We start from the raw sequence: 21,032 nt of genomic DNA, 5'->3' as shown, positions 1-21,032 counted from the left end.
TGGATCCCCCAGCGCGCAGCGCAGCATACGCATACTGTAGTACGTAATCTTTTCCTTGTTTACCACTTCTTTTGATATGGTAGGGGCTGCTTCGGCCTTCGGCTCCGGCACCGGCTCCGCGGACTCGGCACGGTCAGGGGGGCTCTCTCTCTCTGTATACATGGATGACGATGCGTATGGTATCCTAAAAGTCTATGCCTGCTCAGTCTCATGCAACTCCCTCGTATCCAATAGATCCCAGTCCCAGACTTCCAGCTTGGGACACACTTCTTGGATCGTCTTTCGACTATACCCATCCTCTTCGACGAATTCGACCTGTCCTCGATCCATACGTTCCCTAACGATCCTCCTGAATCGTTTATGAGATGCCCACCAGAGCTTGTTCCACCATTCCTTTTTTCTGTCCTTGACATCACCTGCGAAATGGATACCCACAGGTGGATGTCCAAAGAGCGTATGCCATCCCAGTGGGGGATAAAGTTCCCAAGGTGTGATCCCTGGATCTGCGTCATCTTGCACAGATTGTGGAGTGTTCATGAACATGAAATTGGCAGAATCGTCTCCAGCTGGCCAAAAGAGTCGGGCGGTGAAGTCGAGATCGACTTTACGATCAGCGACGGCCTCGTTGAACAGATCTAGGACAGGATTGTCAGCAAGGCGCCAGCATCGACATTGAGCTAGCCGAAGTGCTCACGCTGATCATCATCGTCTGTGAACGGATCATCTTTCATGAATTCCACCAACTCATTATAAAACTTCTTCATCTTCTTGAATCGACCGAGAACAGTGCCCGAGTTGGCGTGTGTGGGCAATTTCTCCCTACCCGAGCGTTGAGCTCGGATCTTTTTTTACAGGAAGGGTGAAACTCACGACAGATCCAAAACGTGAGGTTCCTCTGAAAGCCAGAAAAGTTCCTCAATCAAAGGTGCAGGCGGTGCATCTAGACACGCGTGCTGCGAATGATGTGAGCCTGGGATCCCACGATTCCTGCATCATGCACTGACCGTGTTCTTCCCATTCGGTGAGCAATTCTTCTCAGCCGCAACGAGGACTTTTTTGTCATATTCTTCGACGAATCGCTTGGCGAGGACTTGTGGGGGAAGTTGAAGACAGACATCTGCATCCATCATGAAGATCAGGTCGTCATCGTGGAAATTTGACGTGTATTTAGAGGACGATAGGATCTTTTGCAGCCCTGTGTGTGTCTGTGATCAGCTGCCACACAATCAGAATGAAGGGCACGGCGCAAACTCACCCCTAATCTTCTCCTTCTTGTGCTCTGCATGTATCAACTCCCAATTGAACAAGATCGGTTCCCACCCATTGACAATTGCGCTCTGTATAGATTTGCAGAACACGTCGTCTTTGTATGCGAATCTCTGGTTGATGGGGATGAACAAGTGGACTTTGGGAAGGGTGTCGTGATGAGCGTGTGATTTGGAGTCTTTGAGTGAGAGTGAGGAGATGGAGGAAGGGCCATGGTAAGTGGGAGAATGTGAAGAAAAGGAGGAGGATGATGAGGATGACGCTCGGTTGTCGACAAATGATTTACTCAGCCTCGACCAGGACGGTGAGCTCTCATGGTGAGAGATTGAGACTATACCAATGATGAAGACGATGAGGGCGATGATGATGAGACGAAGCGGTGGAGGGTGATTGAGAGCCATGGTGCCAGGTGTGAAGGGGAAGGGATAGACGGTTGCGAGGTGTGATGCAGGGGAAGTTACAGGAGGAGTAGAAAGCGGGAGGTCCGAGTCACTAATTAACGGGAGTCTCGAGATTTCCCTAGCAACCACAACTAATCCCCCTCTGCGCTAGTCTACCAGGCGGCTTGGAGCACCCTCTTTAGGTATCGAAGTTGAAGTTTTTGCTCGTTGATCACCGTTGATAGATGGACTAGATGATGATAACGATACAGTGAATGAATGACCTGGATGGGACAAATAGGGTTGACGTGATGCGTGTCGAGTTTTTTTTTTTCCCTATCTCACATGCAAAATGCCAATGTGCATCTTTCTATTATCACCCGAACTCTGTTGGAGCACGTGGTGAAGCCCGAGTAGGGTCTCTCTCTCTCTCTCTCTCTCATATGTGCATCTCTCTAGGTGGACAATGCTGGCCCTGCAGATCCACGCTCTTGGTAACGATTGAAAAAAGAAAAGGACACTATGCTAGCAATTTTGCTGCCTTGGACGCGGTTAAGAGAAGGTGTGTACATTCCGCTCCGACCATCCATCTGACCATACGTCCATCCATGCAGTACCCCTGCTGCTGACCCACGCCACCCCGAGCTACTCAGCAGCCACCACCACCATCATCATCTTCATCATCATCAGCGCCCACTTCCTCCCATCCCGTGCTATATCTCTGTCATACTAATAAAAATGAGTAAAAACACACGCGTGTGTTCTAACAAATAAATTGCTCAAACCTTGATCGTGACGACGACAACGCCACAGGGAGAGACGCGTCAGATGAGGAACGACGAGACGCGTGACGCACCACCTGGTATCATGAATCGCGACGCAGCTGGATCTTGTACATATAGATGCATACCATGACTCAAACGTACGTCCAGCTCAAGTCTTTGATCCCGAGCCAACTCCACAATCCATCTCATCATGAGCTGGCCCATGATCTTCCATCGTGGCGAGCTCTGGAGAGATGGTGACGTGAGTGATGCCATAAGCGCCGAGGCACGACTTCAACTCTCTTTCAACGTCTAGCCACGATTTGATATCGGGGACAGATGTCCTGCAGTGGAACGTCGCGAGGAGATCACTACACGAGGTCAGGGAGTGATCTAAATGGTGTCGGAGGGAGCAGCAAAAGTCTCACGATTCCGTCAAATGCCAAATGTGAAGATCATGAATCTCTTGTACGCTGGGGATCTACGCCGTTGTCAGCATGAGGGGGATCAAATGACCCAAACGTACCGTTTGCAGATCCTCCTGAACGGCTTTGATGTCGAGATCCTTTGGCGCCGCTTCTAGCAATACTCGCGAACTCTTTAACGCTAGAGGCGATGTGAGCGATGAATTTCCCTGGTAGGACCTAGGACCTACACAGGGGAATGGCTCCTCCAATGATGATCAGACTGATCGCGAGAGAAGCCGCGGGGTCGGCATAAAATCGTTTAGCAGAGCTCAAACGCCACATGATGGCTGCAGCGAGGATGACACCGACGTCTGGGAAAGCTTTCAGTGAAGGGACGAGGGTCAGCAGCTCACTGTTCACGGCGTCGCCCATGAGGTGCATCAAGACACCTGCCAGTCCGAGACTCTTTGCCGGAGGCGTATCTTTAGGTGTTGCATGATTATGTGATGAGTGCTATGGGCACTAGTCAGATGGCGCAACTGAGGACCATGGTGCTCGCTCGCTCGCTCGCTCACATCGACACGCGCGAAACCGTATCCTGGAACTTGGATCCGATTCAGTTCCACTAGCAATTGATCCCCATTAGAGCCGCTCGGTCCAGCCTTTGCACCGTGACCATGACCACCGTGTTCTGCAAGCTGGCCTCAGTACTGCTTTGGCGCCTTTCTCCAGGGTCCGCAAACTCACCGTGCACAGTGAGCATGCACACAATGTTCAGTGCTAGTCCCACGCATCCCACGATCAGGACCCATAGTGGGTGATCGACCTCTGGAAGGTTGACAAACCTCTCGATAGCCTGTAAGAATATGGAGACACCAAGCGCCAAGAGAAATGTGGCGTTGAAGAACGCGCCCACGATCTCGGCTCGCCGAAAAGCATAGGTATAACCTGGAGGCTGAGAAGACGTTGAGACCATGGCAGAGGGTCTAAACTCACCCCTTTTGCCCGTTTGGCAAGCTGCGATGACGCTCAGCGTACTTCACTCAGAGGAAGATGGGGTGACCTCACCCTTGTCGCTACCAGGGCCAGCGCACTACAATCAGCGAGCGACTCTTGTCCCTAGCTTACTAGGAGATGACGTCCTGTGAGTCGGCCGGGCGTTTAGCGATGTCCTCAATGCATAGTGAGCATTTACATTGAGGTAGTGAAACTGGACGAGCTAGTCAGCCACGGATTCGTGCTCTCTGATAAGACTCACAGCATCCGCTATCAGAGCGAGCGACTTGGTCTTGAATCCCACTGCTCACAATCATGTCAGCATCCTCTCCGGGCGGCGAAAAGTCGGGTTGACTTCACCTCCAATCTCTACGCCGAAGAAGGCTATACTGACGCCCAGAACGATAGACAGCCGAGTCGTCCGTGATACCATGATGTGCTTAAGCTCTTCGGTAAAGAGATTCAGAGGTGAGTCTATATACAGATGAGCAGTCGAGGCAGAGGATGGATGTACCTCGCCGGTCATGTTATCCCGAACAGACTGAAATTTGGCCCTATCTGGCTCATGATGCCGTAATTGTCATGTCTCCTCGGATCCGAGATCTCAGGAGGGAAGTCTCTCTCATTCCTGCAACAGGATTTGCATCGTCTCACAGGAGGTAGCGGGGCATAGCGGGTGCGCCCGAGCATACCAGACGCTGGGAGGCGATGAATGAGGTCACGCGGTCCCGAGTCGCTGTCATCGGCTTAGGTGAGCCGGGGACCTTTCTGCCCGCCGAATCGTCTTCGCCTGAAATCCGATCGTTGCGCAGGCGTCGCTGGCATCACATCGATCAAGAATCTGGTTGAGCAGGGTTTTGTCAACGTCACAGGGTTCGAGCGGAACGGTCATATAGGAGGACTATGGCAGTATCACGACGATCCCACGCAGACGACGGCATTGAAGAGTGGGCTCGCCGTCTCTCTCTGTGAATTCTGGCAGCTGACTGACTGGCTTACTCCCTTCTCAGCTACCAGGACCAATGGTAGTAAGCATTATGTGTGTATCTTGTATGATCAAGGCAAAGATCACTGAAACAGACGTTCTCAGTCTGCTTTTCAGGACTTTCCATGGCCAGACGGTACGACCAGTTGCAAAGTCTCACAAAGGCTAACGCCGAACTTCAGACGCCCCTCACTACCCCTCGGCGGATCAAGTTGCCGACTACATCAGGTCGTACGCAAAGCATTTTGAACTGGAGCAGTACTTTCGTCTAAGCACCACAGTGCTCAGTTTGTCCCCTGCGGACCGTTCTGGCTCTATACATGATGAAGATGATGATGCCGCAAGGGCAAGCTCGAGTAGAGGAGATTCGCCATGTCGATGGGAGTTGAAGTATCGAGATGGGTCAGGGGAACACGAGGAGATATTCGACAAGGTTCTGGTGACGAATGGACCGTGGGGCAAAGCTTGGGTGCCTTTTCTTCCTGGCCAGGAATCCTTCAAGGGCAAGATCATCCATGCTCAGGCTTACAAAGGGTAAGTTGGACCTTCTGGCATTCCATACTACGGCTTATGCGCAGACCTGAGCTGTACAAGGGCAAGAAAGTGATCGTTGCTGGTTTAGGCAATTCGGGCGCAGACATAGCCGTATCACTCGTTGGGCGGCATCAGAAGTATACATCTCGCATAGATCAGGAGCACGAGTGGTGTGTGTGTTTGTGTGGTTCAGACTAATTCCTCACTGATCAACAACGACTCAGCTCCGGCGGTTCCAAGGTCGCCAATCGAGACCAGTCGATCATCAGATCACCCGTTCGAGATGGATAGCCGGCGCTAGACTCAATGAGCTGTTCCCTTCCTTCATGACTTGGCTTGGCTCTAAAGCCACGGAAATCCTGTTCAAAAAGACGAATCCGAAATACAGGGACGAATGGGGTTTCTTCCCCGCTCCTCCATTATCGGCTGTACCGCCCGCTATTCAGGACGATCTGATAGACTGCATGGCAGACGGCAAGATCCATAACTTGTTTGGAATCAAGCGTTTTACACCCTCTGGCGTGATCACCCCTAGTACGCGGGACGGAACGGAGCAACTCGAGACGAATGGTGACGTGATCATCTTGGCGACTGGTTATTCCGCCGACTTGTCCTGGTGTCATGATGAAGCCAGTCCATTCCTTGACAATGCGCCCGAATGGGATGCTCTCACTGACGAGGATCACAAGGTACCATACCCTTCTCTCTACATGAACTTGTTCTCGCCCAAATCGCCTGAATCCCTAGCGTTCATCGGGCCTTGTCGTGGATTCGCCCCAATCGAATTCACAAACTTTGACCTATCTTCCCAGGCCATCGGACAAGTCTGGAAAGGTGCGTTTCCCCTGCCAACGCTGAAAGAGCGTATCGAGTGGTGCGATGACAATTATCGTGCAAATGTCTTGGCGGGGAAGAGGTATCGTAACGTTCGTCCTACCATGCCACCACTCAAACTGGAACGTTGGCTCAACGACGTCATTGGCAATGAGGTCAACGAAAGATTTGGATGGGGAATACAAGCTTGGAGATTCTGGTGGAAGGAGCGAAAACTGTATCAGTTGATCATGAACGGCATCAATACGCCGTTCGTGTATAGACTATGGGACGGTAGAGAAGGGTCCAGGAAGAAATGGGCTGGGGCGAGGAGGGCGATATATCACGCAAATGGTTTAGAGTTGGACGAAAAGATCTGAGCAGGATCATCCCGGATCTTCTTGTTGTAATCTTAGTGAACAACTCTCGCAGCGCCTACACTTCATCACAGAGCAACTTTTGCATAGTTTGTCCTTTAGAGACTTGATTGACTTCTGGACTGGACTGAACTGGACTGAACTTGACTCGAAGCTTTGGGATTGATGATTCTTGACGAATCTCGTACTCAGGCTTCAGGCATAGCTTGAGCCTGATCCGCTCCAGGGATTTCAGGCAGTCCAGTCCATCGGTCCTTGACAAAGAGCTCGGCAGCGAAAGGGATCTTTCGGAAATCAGGGAGGTTTCCCGTTTCTAGATCCAAGTCCAAGTGTCAGCCAGACTTGCTTCACTGCTGAAGTACTTCTTTTTAAGAAGGAGGAGGAGAGCATCACTCACGTACGGCGATACCTTCACCGAATGCTGGGGACTTGTGTGCAAGGGCTGAGCCGCAGGTGCCGCAAAAGGTCGGGTCACTGTTAGCCGTGAGTGATGCGACTGTCAGCACCTCAACAAAGATGAATGAAAGGTGAACGCGACGTGGCATAGTCTCGGACTCTGTGAGGACACGCCATCCAATCACTCACCAGTGTTGCCCGAGGCAGCTTTGGAATTGTACTCTTTCACATCGCCAGTGATCTAGTATGACACGCCAGATTGTAAGCCCAAGGTCTCCTGGCGAGCATGGGATCCCGCGCGCCTCCTCACCTTGACATCTTTCTGATTAGGGAGAATGTTAGTCGAGTGAGCAGATCCAGAAGTCTGCTGACAGTCGGTACCTGTGGACTCAAGGCTTGAGCTTTAGCTCTAACGATCTCACAAGCAGAATCGTTTTCCAAAAGAGCTCACAGTGACATGCGATTTGCTTCTCCTCAGTCGTATTGATCTCGATCTTGGTGGCTCCGCAGAGACATTGACCCGAGTGCATGGTGGACAAGTTTGGACTTTTAGTCTGTAGTGAGATAGATGCTGGGGAGGAAGTGCTTGTTGGTCTAGGTGCAATGTTGAATGAGGAGAGGCAGGCTCTCCCGGAATCGTGACGCGGAAGGGCATTCGCCGGAATCTAATAAATTGCTTTCAAAAGGCCGGACGGCCGTACCATCGGCCGGGACGGCAAGGCAACGGGAAGTATGGAGGGCACAGTATGCATGCAGTCTGCCTACTCTGTGCTACAAACGTCTCACGGCCTTCCGTTTCCACTGCTTCCCCCAGGTGACAATGGACTATCTCTACCGTGGTTGGACCTCAGCACGCCAATAGGTGGTGTTGATGTCCGGTGAAGTCCCGTCAAAGTGTGGTTCGAACCCCAAGGACCGCTGCCAGAACCAGAAACCGGTGAGAGGTCAGACCTGTCAGGCGGAGGTCCAAATGTGGTCTGCCTAGAAGGTAATCCGCTGGAATGATTGGACGAGTTTGAGCCATAAGGAACAGGGGACGAAGGGTTTGAGACGGTTCGCAACCCAGCTCCTGGCCTCACGTTCACATTGGCAGACGTGGAAGGTGGTGGAGAAGGACGCGGCTGAGTCGGCGTCACATTGCCTGAGAAGGCGGCCGATGTAGGCGACATGACTGCGCGAGTGATGATACTTGCCAATGTGGGTCCTGACGAGGTCGGCTCAGGAGATGGCGAATGACCTGGAAGAGGAGGGAAAGAAGGACTCGAGGTTACATTGGATGTGGTCGGGCTGGACCTTGAATCAGCCATGACGGATGGAGGAGGGTTGAACGTTGGTGAAGGTCGAGGTCGTTCGGATGGTAGATAGATACGATGTTGTAATTGAGGAGGCATCAAAGTCGTCTCGTAAGAAGGTTGAAAAGGTGCAGCACTAACATTGACTCCGGATCCCGAGGGGGTCCGACTACTGGGCGCGGGCGAGCCAGACAGGGCGGCAGGGACGAAAGCGGGTGAAGACGTGTTTGGCTGGAAGGAAGCGGCTGTCGGACTAGGCTGAGCGTGCGTCGGTCGAACAGGGTATGAAGGATGTCTGGGTTGAAATCCACGTCCAGCACTTCCCCGACTGTTCGCATGGTGATCGTGGTGATGAGCCCCTGAGCCATGCCCGTGGTTCTGAACGTGAGGATCCCACCAATACGCGCTGGACCGCCTCGCGTACTTTTCCTCGACCGTCCGTCGCTCTTCGTGCTCTTTCTGCCTCTCCAATTCGTCCAATCTCGCTTCAAGTTCTGCCTTCTCTGCCTCTTTCTTCTCCTTTCGAAGTTTGAGCTTGTCAATCTTGCCCACCACTTCGGCTAATTTTTTCTCCTCTTCGATCCTGACCTTACGATCCGCTTCCCTCACTTCGTCTTCGGCAGCTTTGACCATATTGTATTCTGCTTTGGCATCATCCACATGAAGAGCGACATCATCGAATCTACTCCGTAGAGCCTCCATGCCCTTTTCCAATGACTCGGCTTGCTGCTCCGCGTTCTCTGCACCTGCCCAGCCTTGTTTGACCTGTTCTTGCAGGGCCAAAGCCTTTTGCTTTGCTCTGAGATCCAGGGCACCCGCTTTGTCGATGGCTCTCTTGACAGTCTCGATTTCGGATCGGAGAGCTGCTTCGGCACGCTGAGAAGCACGTCTAGCTTCTTTAATCTGAGACTGAAGGTGGTCCTTCTCAGCATGAGCAGCAGCGACCATGTGACGGATCTGAGCCGCTTGAGTATCAACGGGATTGAGAATATTCGTAGGTATCGGGGTTGGAGGTAGGTCGGAATTGCTGGCGGGAGGTGTGGGTCGTTCGGGTGATACGGGAGAAGCCTCAGAGGGTTGAGCCAAGATTGGACGAGATCCACTGACAGAGTTGGAGCGAGATACGGGTAGTGATCGTGCGAGTAACGAGTTGGCTCGAGATCGAGCGCCCGAACCTGAAGCAGGAGATGCAGGAAGCAGTACACTATTGGAAGCTGAAACACGCAACATCAGTCGTCTGGGTCAAAGGGGTTCAAATCTCACCTATAGGTTCGCCTTCTGATCCTGCGAGACCAAGTACTTGCAGCTCAATCTCATACTCTGTTCCCGGTACCAGACCATAGACCACGACGACAGCTTGATCCTTGTCCAACTTGATCTTGTCCTTTTTCTCCCCATGAGATTGTCTCCGCCTCCGCAACGTCCCTTCCTCCCCATGCAATGCCCCTCTTGCGCTCAACGTGAAACGAGCCCTCCGCGGTCGTCTCTGAACCATACCTGATCCTTCTTGCTCTACATCCGGCTCACCATCTTCCCAATCCGCTTCTTCTTGATCTTCGTGCTCGCCTTCTAATGCCTCATCTTCCAGCTCGTTGACATGGGCCACGATCCGATTCCAAGGCTGACCGTTGACAGAGACGACGACACCGTGACTGAGAAGGTCCTTGAAATTAGACAAGTCCGTCGACGAGGAAGTGACTTGATGACCTTCATCATCCACTTCAACGGCCGTCAATTCATCATCACTATCGTGTCGTTTATGTCTGGACTTTTTCTTGTGTTTCGGTCCGTGAGCATGATTATGGGTATGTGCGACATGCGGTTGATGAGAATGTGACGGATGAAGAGAAGGAGAAGGCGGAGCGGCGAGTGTGAGGGAAAGTGTCAAAGCCAATGGAGTGAGCTCGAGTATAGAGAGGGAGAGAGGCCGAGTATGAGGGTTGATACTATGCCATTGTGACGAGGAGGCCGCCATGTCAAGGAAGACAGCGGATGATTTTGTCTTGTTGGTCCTTCTGTATCTCCTCTGTCCGACGAGGGCTGATGATTTCTCGATGAGCTAGCCTCCAACGGTCTATGTCCCACTCATGAATCCAAGACTTTCGAGCACAGAAGTCCCTCTCCCGCCTGTGCTGGCGAAAAATTTGATTCCGTATAGTGTCCGGTAGCTTCGATCACTGAAATAAATAATGATATCCTCAGTCAGTCAGCGACGGGTCAGGTGAACATATCGATGTCTGCGAACCATGTCAATCTCCCAGGAGTCAAGCACAAAGTCATTGGACTTGTATCCGGTGGCAAAGATAGCTGCTTTAACCTCTTGCATTGCGTAGCCAACGGGCATGAGATAGTGGCATTGGCAACATTGACACCGGAAGATGGGATAGGTGAGTAGGCATGGGCACATGGCAAGGTAGATTGAGCCGGTGCTGAGAGCCATTCTAGATGAGCTCGACTCTCATCTCTATCAGTCCGTCGGGACTCGCCTCTTGCCGCTCATAGCGGAATCCATGGACCTACCACTCTATACACGGGTGATCAAAGGTAAAGCCGTGGAACGGGGACCAGAATATGGCAGTAAGATCACAGGTGGCCGTGAATCAGGCGTGACGGGTGATGAGACAGAAGATTTGACAGCACTGCTCCAGGATGTGAAGGTGCGTATATCTCATATGGACAGGTCTCTGAGCTCATGATAGGCAGACCGCTCATCCCGAAGCAACGGCATTATCCTCCGGAGCCATCCTATCAAACTATCAACGTCTACGGATAGAACATGTGTGCCAGCGTCTAGGTCTTGTGTCTCTGGCGTACCTCTGGCAAATGGCTCAAATGCCGCTATTGGATTCCATGTTTAGTAGCGGACTCGAACCTATCATCGTAAAAGTTGCAGGAGAGGGTCTAGGCGAAGATCTCGTTGGCAAACCTCTGAGGGAGGTGCAGCCTTTACTGGCTAGACTTGTGAGTTGAGATGTGCGCCAAGTCTTATGGCACTACAAGGAAAAACGATTCGGTTCGCATCCCGCTGGCGAAGGAGGAGAATATGAAACATTGACTATCGACTCGCCCTTGTTCTCCAAGACGCTCAACTTTGTCGAGTCTAGCACTGTCATTACGGATCCAGAGCCATTCACAGTGGCATATCTCAAAGTTGCTAGAGCCACTCTGGCGGATAAACCCGGTTGGAAACGTCTAACTGTTACGGAATTGCGCCGTTTGCTGGATCTACCGAACCACAGTGACGGTCTGGACGATCAGAGTCGAGACCTGCTCGATGGGATTTCTGACGTCCAAGTTGCGAGTTCATCGAAAGACGGACCAATGCCAATTGCAGTAAATACGCCGTCTAGTACTCAACAAGCGCGATTCGCAAGACGGGGCAGATGGTTCGCCGCTAGTATCAAAGGTCCGGTAGATAGCCATAATGCAGTTGGCGACGACGTGGCTGATTGCCTCGAATCACTTTCCTGTGAGTGTGCGTGTAATCCTTCAGCTGACTGCGACGTAGCAACTTTGTCCTCCAACTCACTCTCTCTGCAACTTCATTCCGCGCACGTCACCCTACTCCTCTCTTCCATGTCTCTATTCGCCGAAGCGAATGCCGCATATGTCTCATTTTTCGGGACCTCACCACCCTCCAGAGCCACCGTCGCGGTCCCACTCCCGCCTGGGCAGCGGATCGCAGTCGAGATCATTGGCTTTGATTCTACACAAGAAGGGGATATGTCTCGCCCTATTGGCTCTCGACAAGCGCTTCACGTCCAAAGTTTGAGCTATTGGGCACCTGCAAATATTGGTCCCTACTCTCAAGCCGTACAGGTACGTCGCTACCTCTACCTCTGCGACACAGTCTGATAGAGAACCCAGGTCAATGGTCGCTTGCACATCGCCGGCCAGATCCCTCTTCTACCTGCCTCCCTTACGATCCCAACCACGGCCCCCGACGCCTCTGTATCCCCTTATCTGCATCAATCAATCCTAGCCCTGCAGCATGTCCGCCGGATCGTCCAAGTCTTACGCAGCAGACATAATACAGGCGGAGGCTGGGATGGATGGATCGAGAACTGTACCGTTTGGTGGGTTCGACGTGAAGACGCTGGCGGCCAAGATAGTATAAGCCAAATTCGTCGAGCGTGGAACTCATGGGCCGAAGAGGTTGGTCATGCGATGAGTTCCGAAAGCTCATATCACTCAGTTTGGATGTACAAAGGCTCCAGTCATCTTCGTCCGAGCGAAGGAGCTCCCGAGGGATGCCCTGGTCGAATTCCAGGTCAACATGAACACCGGTCGGAAGGATGCTACTCTGGCAGCTTTGGAACCGATCGGGGGCAAGGTTCATGACGACGGCAAAGATGATGACGATGACAGTGACGATGACGACGATGATGACGGCAGATCGAGGGCGGATTATACTGGCTTGTCTTCCGCTGGCTCCTGGACTGTACAATCATGTTCATCTGGCCGAGGGAGCCATTTTGCCAGCCGGGCCTTCCTCACTTCTACGGGTGAGTGTCGGGACGTTTCACAGTGCAGCTACCCTGACCCAATTCAGAAGATAAACCTGGAAATCTCTCTGTTGTGCCCACACCTCTGCTAGAGCGCGCTGTGGCTGTCCGCTGCTACGTGTTACCGGACAGAAGCACAGCTTGTGAGCCAAACCACTGTTCCTGCCACAGGTGTTCTCCGCTAATCACCCCAGCAGACGATGAGATCGCTGCATACTGGTCCCTTTTAGCCTTCCATATACCTTGCATAACACTCATAACTGTATTAGAGATACATGATCGTGAGGGGAAGCATGCCAGTATAGCATTGGACATCGCAAGCGGATAATAGCAGATGCATGCCCACACCGTAACGATAGATTTGCTTCCGTGTGACTGAGTCGGAATTGGTTCTCGGGCGAAATGTTCGAGAGATCTTCCAGCATATCCAAAAGTCGAGCTCTGTCTACCATTACAGTGTCACGAATCTCGGACAGGAGCTCAGGCTTCTTTGGCTCTCAGATATCTACTGCCTTTTTCATACGGAACCCCGCCATGACGACCGCCACTCTGCCTTCTGCAGACAATCTGCAGGCTACCATTCTCCAGACTCTCGACAAGCATGCCGAGATACCAGATACGAGAGAGATTGAATGTGGTGGAGTGAGAATGGCCGGCTCAGATGAGCAGAATCTAGTGCGAGGAGTCTTGGGTAGTCTGGCGAGCAAAGAAGTGCGTCGGGGAAACTATTCATACGAAGGGTATGGACACTGATCTCCTTTTCTTAGATGATCGAATACTCCCAGATCACCACGACCAGCTTCGAGACTACGCCAGAGGGATCAGGAATCGCTGCATCTGGATCACACGAGTACAGAGTCTGGGCGGCATTACCTGCTAAAGGTCAGGGAGAGCCTGTGGGCGTCCCGGAGCTCAAGGTGAGAATGGGATCGGCGGCAGGGTTTGAGGTAGAATTCACTGATGCAATCGCGATAGAAATTGGTTGGTGATGAAGCGGCAAAGGTCGGACAGGGCAAAGCGTTCAAGAACAAATGGATAGCAAAGGAGGGCTCAGGTTTTGTCCGAGCGGTGAGCTTTCAAAACCCCCCCCCCCCCCCCCAGGTTCAGGCCGGGTCGGGTAAGCTGACATGGGATCAGATTGAATCTCCTGTCGATGAGACGGCAGATCAATTGAGAACGATCCAGACGAGTGGGAATCTGGAGGATCAATCCGTCGTCAAAGATCTACAGAAGCGAAAGCTCATTCAACCTCGGCGAGTCAACTCCCTGGCCCCTGTGTCCTTGAGCTGATTCCTGACCAGAAAACATATACATTACTCGGTGAAGAAGGGCCCGAATTTCGCGACCGAGGTCAAAGAGCTAGAGACAGATCTGACTGTGGAGATGCTGCAAAGGTGAGCGCATGACAGCGATGTGTTTTGGTGCCATATCATCGCTGACGAACGTCCCAGCGGCGCCTGGAAAGACGCCTCGTTCAAGCTGTACAATTTTGCCGCTGCTGGACAGCCAACAGAAGGTGGAGCCTTACATCCTTTACTCAAAGTCCGGGAAGAATTCCGGAACATCTTCTTTGAGATGGGGTGAATTGACATTCCCAGCTTGCAGGAGGATCCATAGGCTGATCGATCAATGTCAGATTCACCGAGATGCCCACCAATCAATTCGTCGAGTCGTGTTTCTGGAACTTTGACGCCATGTTCGTCCCTCAACAACATCCAGCTCGCGAAGTTCAGGACACTTTCTATATCAAAGGTTAGAGTCAGACTTTGAGCGAGGCGCTGACTATCTGCAGACCCGCCGCAGGCCCTGGAACCTGAACGTCAATACTATGAACGAGTTCGAAACGTTCACGAGATTGGCGGATACGGCTCCATTGGTTACCGTGCGCCTTTCTCAGATACTGAATCACAAAAACTGGTCCTGCGTACACATACTACCTCAGTCTCTACCGCCATGTTAGCCAAGATCGCTAACCAACCGGGCGGGTTCAAGCCGGCCAAAATGTTCTCGATCGATCGTGTCTTCAGGTAAGCTAGGTCCCAGGCGTTCCGTGGTAATTGCTCACTCTCCTGCTTAGAAATGAGACTGCGGATGCTACTCATTTGGCAGAATTTCACCAAGTCGAGGGTGTGGTGGCGGACTACAACATCACCTTGGGTGATCTCATTGGTGAGTCGATCAGCCAAGTCATTCGGTATTTGACTGATCCGCGCCGTAGGTTTCATGCAGGAGTTTTATGCCAAGACTGGCAACCACAAGCTGAGATTCAAGCCGGCCTACAACCCTTACACCGAGGTCAGCTTGGCTCTGTGACCTACCAAGTCCCAAGCTGACTTCTCGATAGCCCAGTATGGAAGTCTTCTCATGGCATGAAGGCCACAAGAAATGGATCGAGATTGCGAATGTGGGTCGGGTCGTAGCGTGCTTCATAGAATCCCAACTGATCCGCTTGACAGTCTGGAATGTTTCGACCTGAAATGCTGGAACCCATGGGACTGCCCAAGGGTGTCAGGGTTCTTGGATGGGGCATGTCCCTGGAGCGTCCGACCATGATCAAGTGAGCCGTCTTTGTCAGAATTGCGTAGTGTCTCTCGCGCTCACACTCTACTTATCAGGTACAAGATCCAGGACATTCGCACACTCGTCGGTCACAAGACCGATCTGGCTCAGGTAAAGGTTCGTCCTGCTGTTCGGCTGGAGAAGGGAGACGACTAGCGCGTTCATTCATCAAGGCGTTGGGACATGTAGGATGCTATGCATGGGCGACTTTCTCAATAGAAAAGGCTTTGGTCCACAATCTCCAAAAGTTCCACCCAGCCTAAGATCCACCGTTACCCTTCAGAGCAAAAGGAAATCTAATCATGATCTAATTGTTTTTAAGAATCTTTACGCCTTCCCTGACTGGTTGATTTTGTGCATCTCCTCGAGAACGTCGAGGATGGTACTTGCGCTCCAGGCTTGCGTGTCACAAGCATCGTAGCAGTACGAGCCATTCTCGTTGGTCAATTCGGGCAGACCACGCCAAGGATCCTTTTCGATGTGCTCAGCGAGTTTGAGCATAATGTTGGAAATATAGTGCATGGTAACGGATGGGTCCTGATGCGAGCGATCAGTCAGCTGTCACCTCGACAAATTCAGACAAACCTTCTTGCCAGCACCAGCGATTCGATCAAATTTGAGCCAGGCCATGAGGAACCAACCTAACGGGAAGCCCCATTCGGGTCCTTGGTGGTACTATTGAATATCAGCAGATGAACTGACAAACCCAAACTTACGTTCCAGCCCTTGGCGACTGCTTGATCCGTCGAGTCGTTGGAATTATCATAGTTCGGTCGGTATTGCGAATCACCGGGGTCCAGAGTCTTCATTCCCAGAGGTCCACGCAGGACAGCATCCGCGAGTCTAAGTGCTCCCATGGCTCGTTCGGGGTGGAATAGCTCTGGCGCGACGATCATTGCGAGAGGGAAGTTGGCTCGGAACTGAGCGAATGGTGAGCTTGAGCTGTAGAGACCTCCACTCACTTGATAATCAGACCACTCTCGATCTTTTGGCGTGCCGTAGACATCCTTGTAGATACCACGGCGGTTGACCATACCCGGGTTGATGTCAAACTTGGAGTCTTCAGAAGGGTCCGAAGGCACGTAGTAGCACCTCTCAAAGTTCTTCTGGAGCAGATCTGCCCATTCCTTGTAGGTGACTTGGCGTTTCTCGCCCTTGACTGGTATGTTCAATTGATGTCCGCAGTTTTTTTAAACTCACCAGTCGCCTGGACACCCTTGAACGGGAACTTGCCCTTGCTTGATAACTTGTCAAGCCAAGTCAAGGTGCTCTTGAGCAACCCGGTGATCTCGACAGGAGCTCCGTCTCGCGGTGTAGCGGGTAAACCTTTGTTTCCAGCTTTGTCCGAAGATCCCATCTTGTCCATCCAAGTACCGCAGTTGTATCGATTCCCGCCAAATATAATACCAGTTTCCCAATCGACCCAGATCTTCTGATTGAAACCTTCATCCCGCATGTCCATGTCGAGGTTGGGTCCAGCATTGTACTCTCGGAATTCGATACCTTCCGCGTGTCGCTGAACAATCTCCTGGATCAATTCGGCAACAGAGCTCTCATAGTCAAAGGCGCGAGGATGATCCCAAGGGACCCAAGTGTCGTCTGCCGGGAATCGTCGTTTAACCTTTTCATCAAGAATTGCAAGACCATTGGGGCACATGACGGTGTAGTCTTGAATGTTTTGAATGAACCACCATGGTCCATCTCGACAGTTGTACCGCGGAGTACGAGTAGAGTCAAGCAGGTTGGGAATCAGACCGTGCTTCAAAGTGGAACCGAATGCGAGGATGTGATCTCGTGCAGCGGGGAAGTTGCCGGTCGTCAATAGCAGACCTCGGAGGGAGATGAACTGAAAGGCTCAGGATCGGTCATCTCAGAATAGACTCACCACATCTCGACCCCAACATCTGGCCCATCCGGCTGTGAAGTGTGGTAGACCAGCAGCGAGACTCGGAACCGGTTTCGCAGGCGACAAACTTGCACTCTTGACGAGACCAAGCATCTGAACCGAGCACAACGCCAAGTTTTGGATGAAGGTGTGTCCAGACGAGACGAAGTCTGAGCTTTGCTCCATGACCGCCTTCCGAGCCCCCTTGTACATGGTAAACATGTACATCGCAAAATACTTTGGGCGCATGTATGAAGGGACGGTCTCCTTGATAATGTCGACCCGAGCTTTCATCCACGCCGCAGGGGCCCAGAGACCTGGAAGATCGCCCTTCTGTTTCTCCAATCTGTCGATGATGTAGTCCATGGCCCAGGTTCCCTCGCGGAGATGCTGAGCAAGAGGATGGCCGAGATCATTGCTCGCGACCATCTCGCGGAGAGGCTGCATCCAGCCCTCGAGACCACAGTAGACCAACGATCCATAGCTGGGGATGGTGTACGTTCCATCTCCGCCGGTGGCATCCTTCTCTTCACCATCAGCTCGGAAAAGCAAGGCGTTGAGTTCGATAAGATTCAAATGCTGCATGACTTGCGGAGCACACGATGTGCATCTCCAGTCAAAGTCCGTAGCGAGTTGCGTCATGTCTGTCTTGAAGAGCATGATAGAACCAGGTTCAAAGGAGTCGGGAACGATGACTTCGGTGTATTGACCATCACCGTCGTGACCTTCGCGGATGACTGGCGTAGGGATCTCTTCGAGCTTGCTGGGGAAACCGCGATGGATCGAGGCGTCCTTGTCCCATCCGGATTTATCGATCTTGATGGTTGCTCCGAGAATATAGTTGATCTTGGTACGAGACAACTTTACAGGCTTGACCCATCCACGACCTGAGAAGCCTCTGAAGGCAGTGTGTGCGACCAGCATGTAACCCTTGTGGTCGTATGGGTGAACACGGTGAATGATGATGTATTCTCCCTCTTCGTGGACATGACCTTCGGTGAATCCTCCCTCTAGCATCTCAGTATGCAAGTGATTTAAGACTCGCTTAATCTTGCCGATACCAGTATCTCCATCGGGGTGGATCTCGTATGGCCTATTATCCTGTACTAGGTCCAGGTATTTGGGATACAGGTCATCGAAACCCTTGTTGGAGCCAATCGCAGCTTTGGTGAAAGTAACCAAGGCCCCAGTGGAGAGAGCGTCTTCAGCCGTACGTTTAGCATTTGGCGTCTCATTGTCGTGTGTGACATCATAGAAGACGGCATGAGGTGCCGAGCCTGAAAGTGGCGTGATAGTGCACGGTCGAGGCACACCTTTGCCAACGAGAGGAGGCAACTCTTCAGTCGATGACAAGCATACCGCGTCCATCGACCCGATGGGTTTGCCAACTCCAAAGTTGTAGAGAAGATCCGCGAAATTCTTGACATTGTCACCGTTGTATGCCTCTCGCACCAACGAGTTGATTCCCAGCTCTCGGACGAACTTGAGATCCATCTCTTTGCTACCGGTGAAAAGCTCGGCCATGATATACAGATTTGGGTTGATTCTTCGTCCAGCATCGATGATGGCGGCTCCGACGTGCAGAGGAGTTGAGTGGCAGTTGTCAAGTCGGAATCCATCAAAGATGGATGCGAGGTCCTCCGCATAAGACGTCATGTGTTCCCACAGCCAGGGATTGTCTTCTGGTCCAGATCCGTATCGCAGCTTGACACAGTCGCCCCATACGATGACTTCTCTTCGCATGTATGCTTTAGAGGGATACTCGGCAAAGTTCTTCAGTGGATCGGCAGCCCACATCCATCCGTTGTTTGCCAAGGAGAGGGCTGCTTTCGGGTGCTTGGCGGTTCGCTCGTCCTGAGGTAGTCGTGTGAAGTAGTTCTCGACAAGAGGGAGCCTGCAGGTCAGTACACCGCTCGCAATATCCGCTCACTTTGCATTAATCTCGCCCAGCTTTGGTCCGTGCCCGTCCAATCTCGTGAACTTGAGTCGGCCTACGATTCCATCCACAGCAGACTTGACATCGTCATTGCATTCAGCGTACAGATCGACGTTGAGTATATCGAGTACCTTGCCCCACTTGCTAGCGAGGTCGGTCGATGATTCGCCTGGGTAAGCGGCCTGAATGAATCCAGCGGCAACGGCCGGGTCGACCTTGGTACAGAATCTAGCGGAGTATGCTCGGAAATTCTCGATCATGCCTCTGGTAGACTTGACAGTCCTGGCCAGTTCGTCCAAAGATTTGCCTTGTACGGCATCGCCTGACCACGATTTGGCAGATTTGGAGTCGAGACTGGAGGCGATCTCTTTGACAGAGGCCTGTACGTCAAAAACGTAGTATTGCCAGAGTTTCGCTTCATCGATGGCAGATTTGATGTGTGGCACGAGTTTGTCAAGATCACTAGAAGTGTTCAAGGTGGTTGGCAATCCCAAAGTCGGGAGCCTGGCGGTAAGATCGAGCAAAGCATTCTCCAATTCGACGGCCGGGGCGAGATGAGGCGTGTTGTGAGGTGAGTATCCAGCTTCGGGGTGGTCATTCAGCCATGTCGAATCACATGCAGTGTGGTTCAGCACGACATCGGTGACTCCACCGAGCCCGTATATCTCCTTGGCCCTCTGCATGACAGCTTCAACTTCCTTCATGCCCCCGTCCGCGGCTTTGGGATCTTCCAAAAAGACAGGGTCAAACTTGCGTTGATCAAAGATGGAGTATGGACTGCCTGAGCTGCCACGGTGCTGAAGAGGCGCCCAGTGAAGCATGTTATATCCTCTTCGACTGGACTCTGAGAAGATTTTATCCCATTCGGATGTCTTGCCCATCCACTTGGCGAGGACGGACAAGATAGTCAGACCATCAAGAGTGAGCTTGGCGGGTTTGTCGAGGATTGTCCCTGACGATTCGTCTTTCAGTGGATCGGGAGGGATGGTACCCTTGGGGAAGAACGGAGCCCGAGCAGGGAGCGTGATGATGGGATCGATATTGAAATATCCTTTTCGTCCAGAGACCCTGGGGGAATCTGGCTTGGGACCATCATACTCGATGAAGTAGCAGAAAGCACCAGGCGCAGAGATGGGCAAGTCTACTTGGATCGGTCTGAGAGAATCAGCCACATACCTCAGCACAAGATCCATCTGGCTCACTTGCTGACGTCGTTGGGCAACTTTCGCTCTTTCCAATCACCTCTCTTAAAGACACCTCCGTCCATGGGGAAGTCACTCTTCAATACCCCATTGCGTGTGCACGGCGTACCGGGCTGCAGAGAGAGTCTGAGGACATAGGGCCGGATAGGAGGCGGTAGACGGATGTACTAGGACGTTGATGAGCCAAGCCCTCAAGGAAGAAGAACACACCGATTTGTTTTCACCCGGACCTCCATCGTCGTCGAGCGAGAGCTCCCAGACTTGGATGGGTTCTCCTTGATGACCTTGTTCACTCCCAAAGAATGCAAGAGCTTCATCCTGGGGTGTTTTGGGAGTACGTCTTCCTACTCCATTAGACGAGGCGGAATGACCATTGGTTCTAGGGGGGATCTCGATCGACCCGGGAGTGATCTTGTTGAGAGCTGCCTTGATAGAAGACATTGTTCAACGAAGACCCAGTCTGACTAAGCTGTACAGACAGAGAGAGGACCGACAGCACCTGAGATCGTGCAGTGAGAGATAGATGTATCCTCTGATGAGAGATGTGTGACACGAATGAGCGAAGAATGGGTCAGCAGGTCAAACAACCGACAGCATGTGCGCGACGCATCCGTCCAAAAAAACAGGTCGAGGAGGGAAGAGAAACCCCATTCCAAGCCCCGTGACGTAGTTGGCGAGACGAAGTGTGGCAGCCACGTGGAGAACTGAAACCCTTTTTGCTGGAACAACCCTCTT

The 21,032-nt window shown here is 52.1% G+C and overlaps 8 protein-coding genes across 8 annotated transcripts; 3 read left to right on the top strand and 5 right to left on the bottom strand.

Annotated features, from left to right (window-relative positions):
- Nucleotides 1-143: 143 nt before the first annotated feature.
- On the bottom strand, nt 144-1,964 carry BD324DRAFT_629447 (hypothetical protein). Its single transcript, XM_022016211.1, has 5 exons — nt 1,256-1,964; nt 1,005-1,195; nt 871-953; nt 695-819; nt 144-635 (listed from the first exon to the last, which is right to left on the bottom strand). The coding sequence occupies exons 1-5, from the start codon at nt 1,665-1,667 to the stop codon at nt 193-195; spliced, it is 1,254 nt and encodes a 417-aa protein (XP_021870028.1). The 5' UTR covers nt 1,668-1,964; the 3' UTR covers nt 144-192.
- A 563-nt stretch (nt 1,965-2,527) lies between these two features.
- On the bottom strand, nt 2,528-4,325 carry BD324DRAFT_629429 (CDF zinc transporter). Its single transcript, XM_022016210.1, has 13 exons — nt 4,174-4,325; nt 4,076-4,116; nt 4,013-4,027; nt 3,946-3,959; nt 3,886-3,910; nt 3,814-3,834; nt 3,565-3,772; nt 3,393-3,508; nt 3,231-3,330; nt 3,066-3,188; nt 2,937-3,016; nt 2,839-2,891; nt 2,528-2,781 (listed from the first exon to the last, which is right to left on the bottom strand). The coding sequence occupies exons 1-13, from the start codon at nt 4,244-4,246 to the stop codon at nt 2,580-2,582; spliced, it is 1,071 nt and encodes a 356-aa protein (XP_021870027.1). The 5' UTR covers nt 4,247-4,325; the 3' UTR covers nt 2,528-2,579.
- Nucleotides 4,326-4,521: 196 nt separating this feature from the next.
- BD324DRAFT_651811 (flavin monooxygenase-like protein) lies at nt 4,522-6,525 on the top strand (the record flags this gene model as incomplete). The annotated part of the gene is made up of 7 exons (XM_022018396.1): nt 4,522-4,564; nt 4,626-4,760; nt 4,824-4,852; nt 4,904-4,934; nt 4,981-5,332; nt 5,377-5,506; nt 5,557-6,525. 7 exons carry the CDS (start codon nt 4,522-4,524, stop codon nt 6,523-6,525), a joined length of 1,689 nt encoding a protein of 562 aa, XP_021870026.1.
- A 185-nt stretch (nt 6,526-6,710) lies between these two features.
- Nucleotides 6,711-7,448, bottom strand: BD324DRAFT_651810 (Mss4-like protein; the record flags this gene model as incomplete). The annotated part of the gene is made up of 5 exons (XM_022018395.1): nt 6,711-6,835; nt 6,920-7,018; nt 7,108-7,159; nt 7,229-7,299; nt 7,370-7,448. 5 exons carry the CDS (start codon nt 7,446-7,448, stop codon nt 6,711-6,713), a joined length of 426 nt encoding a protein of 141 aa, XP_021870025.1.
- A 197-nt stretch (nt 7,449-7,645) lies between these two features.
- On the bottom strand, nt 7,646-10,354 carry BD324DRAFT_509600 (hypothetical protein). The gene is made up of 2 exons (XM_022012960.1): nt 9,474-10,354; nt 7,646-9,424 (listed from the first exon to the last, which is right to left on the bottom strand). Exons 1-2 carry the CDS (start codon nt 10,183-10,185, stop codon nt 7,701-7,703), a joined length of 2,436 nt encoding a protein of 811 aa, XP_021870024.1. The 5' UTR covers nt 10,186-10,354; the 3' UTR covers nt 7,646-7,700.
- Nucleotides 10,355-10,420: 66 nt separating this feature from the next.
- BD324DRAFT_682050 (hypothetical protein) lies at nt 10,421-13,074 on the top strand. The gene is made up of 9 exons (XM_022019136.1): nt 10,421-10,597; nt 10,656-10,867; nt 10,914-11,171; nt 11,211-11,679; nt 11,719-12,029; nt 12,078-12,365; nt 12,406-12,715; nt 12,763-12,858; nt 12,913-13,074. The coding sequence occupies exons 1-9, from the start codon at nt 10,444-10,446 to the stop codon at nt 13,041-13,043; spliced, it is 2,229 nt and encodes a 742-aa protein (XP_021870023.1). The 5' UTR covers nt 10,421-10,443; the 3' UTR covers nt 13,044-13,074.
- A 25-nt stretch (nt 13,075-13,099) lies between these two features.
- Nucleotides 13,100-15,458, top strand: BD324DRAFT_629407 (putative phenylalanine-tRNA ligase). Its single transcript, XM_022016209.1, has 13 exons — nt 13,100-13,426; nt 13,483-13,632; nt 13,691-13,783; nt 13,853-13,968; nt 14,017-14,109; nt 14,167-14,295; nt 14,352-14,467; nt 14,508-14,742; nt 14,793-14,884; nt 14,934-15,010; nt 15,060-15,119; nt 15,172-15,272; nt 15,331-15,458. Exons 1-13 carry the CDS (start codon nt 13,118-13,120, stop codon nt 15,428-15,430), a joined length of 1,671 nt encoding a protein of 556 aa, XP_021870022.1. The 5' UTR covers nt 13,100-13,117; the 3' UTR covers nt 15,431-15,458.
- On the bottom strand, nt 15,459-20,939 carry BD324DRAFT_591960 (glucanotransferase domain of glycogen debranching enzyme-domain-containing protein). Its single transcript, XM_022013808.1, has 9 exons — nt 20,508-20,939; nt 20,298-20,464; nt 19,090-20,250; nt 17,160-19,053; nt 16,475-17,120; nt 16,237-16,433; nt 15,991-16,194; nt 15,860-15,949; nt 15,459-15,811 (listed from the first exon to the last, which is right to left on the bottom strand). Exons 1-9 carry the CDS (start codon nt 20,736-20,738, stop codon nt 15,602-15,604), a joined length of 4,800 nt encoding a protein of 1,599 aa, XP_021870021.1. The 5' UTR covers nt 20,739-20,939; the 3' UTR covers nt 15,459-15,601.
- Nucleotides 20,940-21,032: the final 93 nt, after the last annotated feature.

Source organism: Kockovaella imperatae (assembly GCF_002102565.1).
Source record: "Kockovaella imperatae strain NRRL Y-17943 chromosome Unknown BD324scaffold_9, whole genome shotgun sequence".
Lineage (NCBI taxonomy): Eukaryota > Fungi > Basidiomycota > Tremellomycetes > Tremellales > Cuniculitremaceae > Kockovaella > Kockovaella imperatae.
Note: the sequence above shows the minus strand (reverse complement) of the source record. Positions and strands in the feature narration are given on the sequence as shown.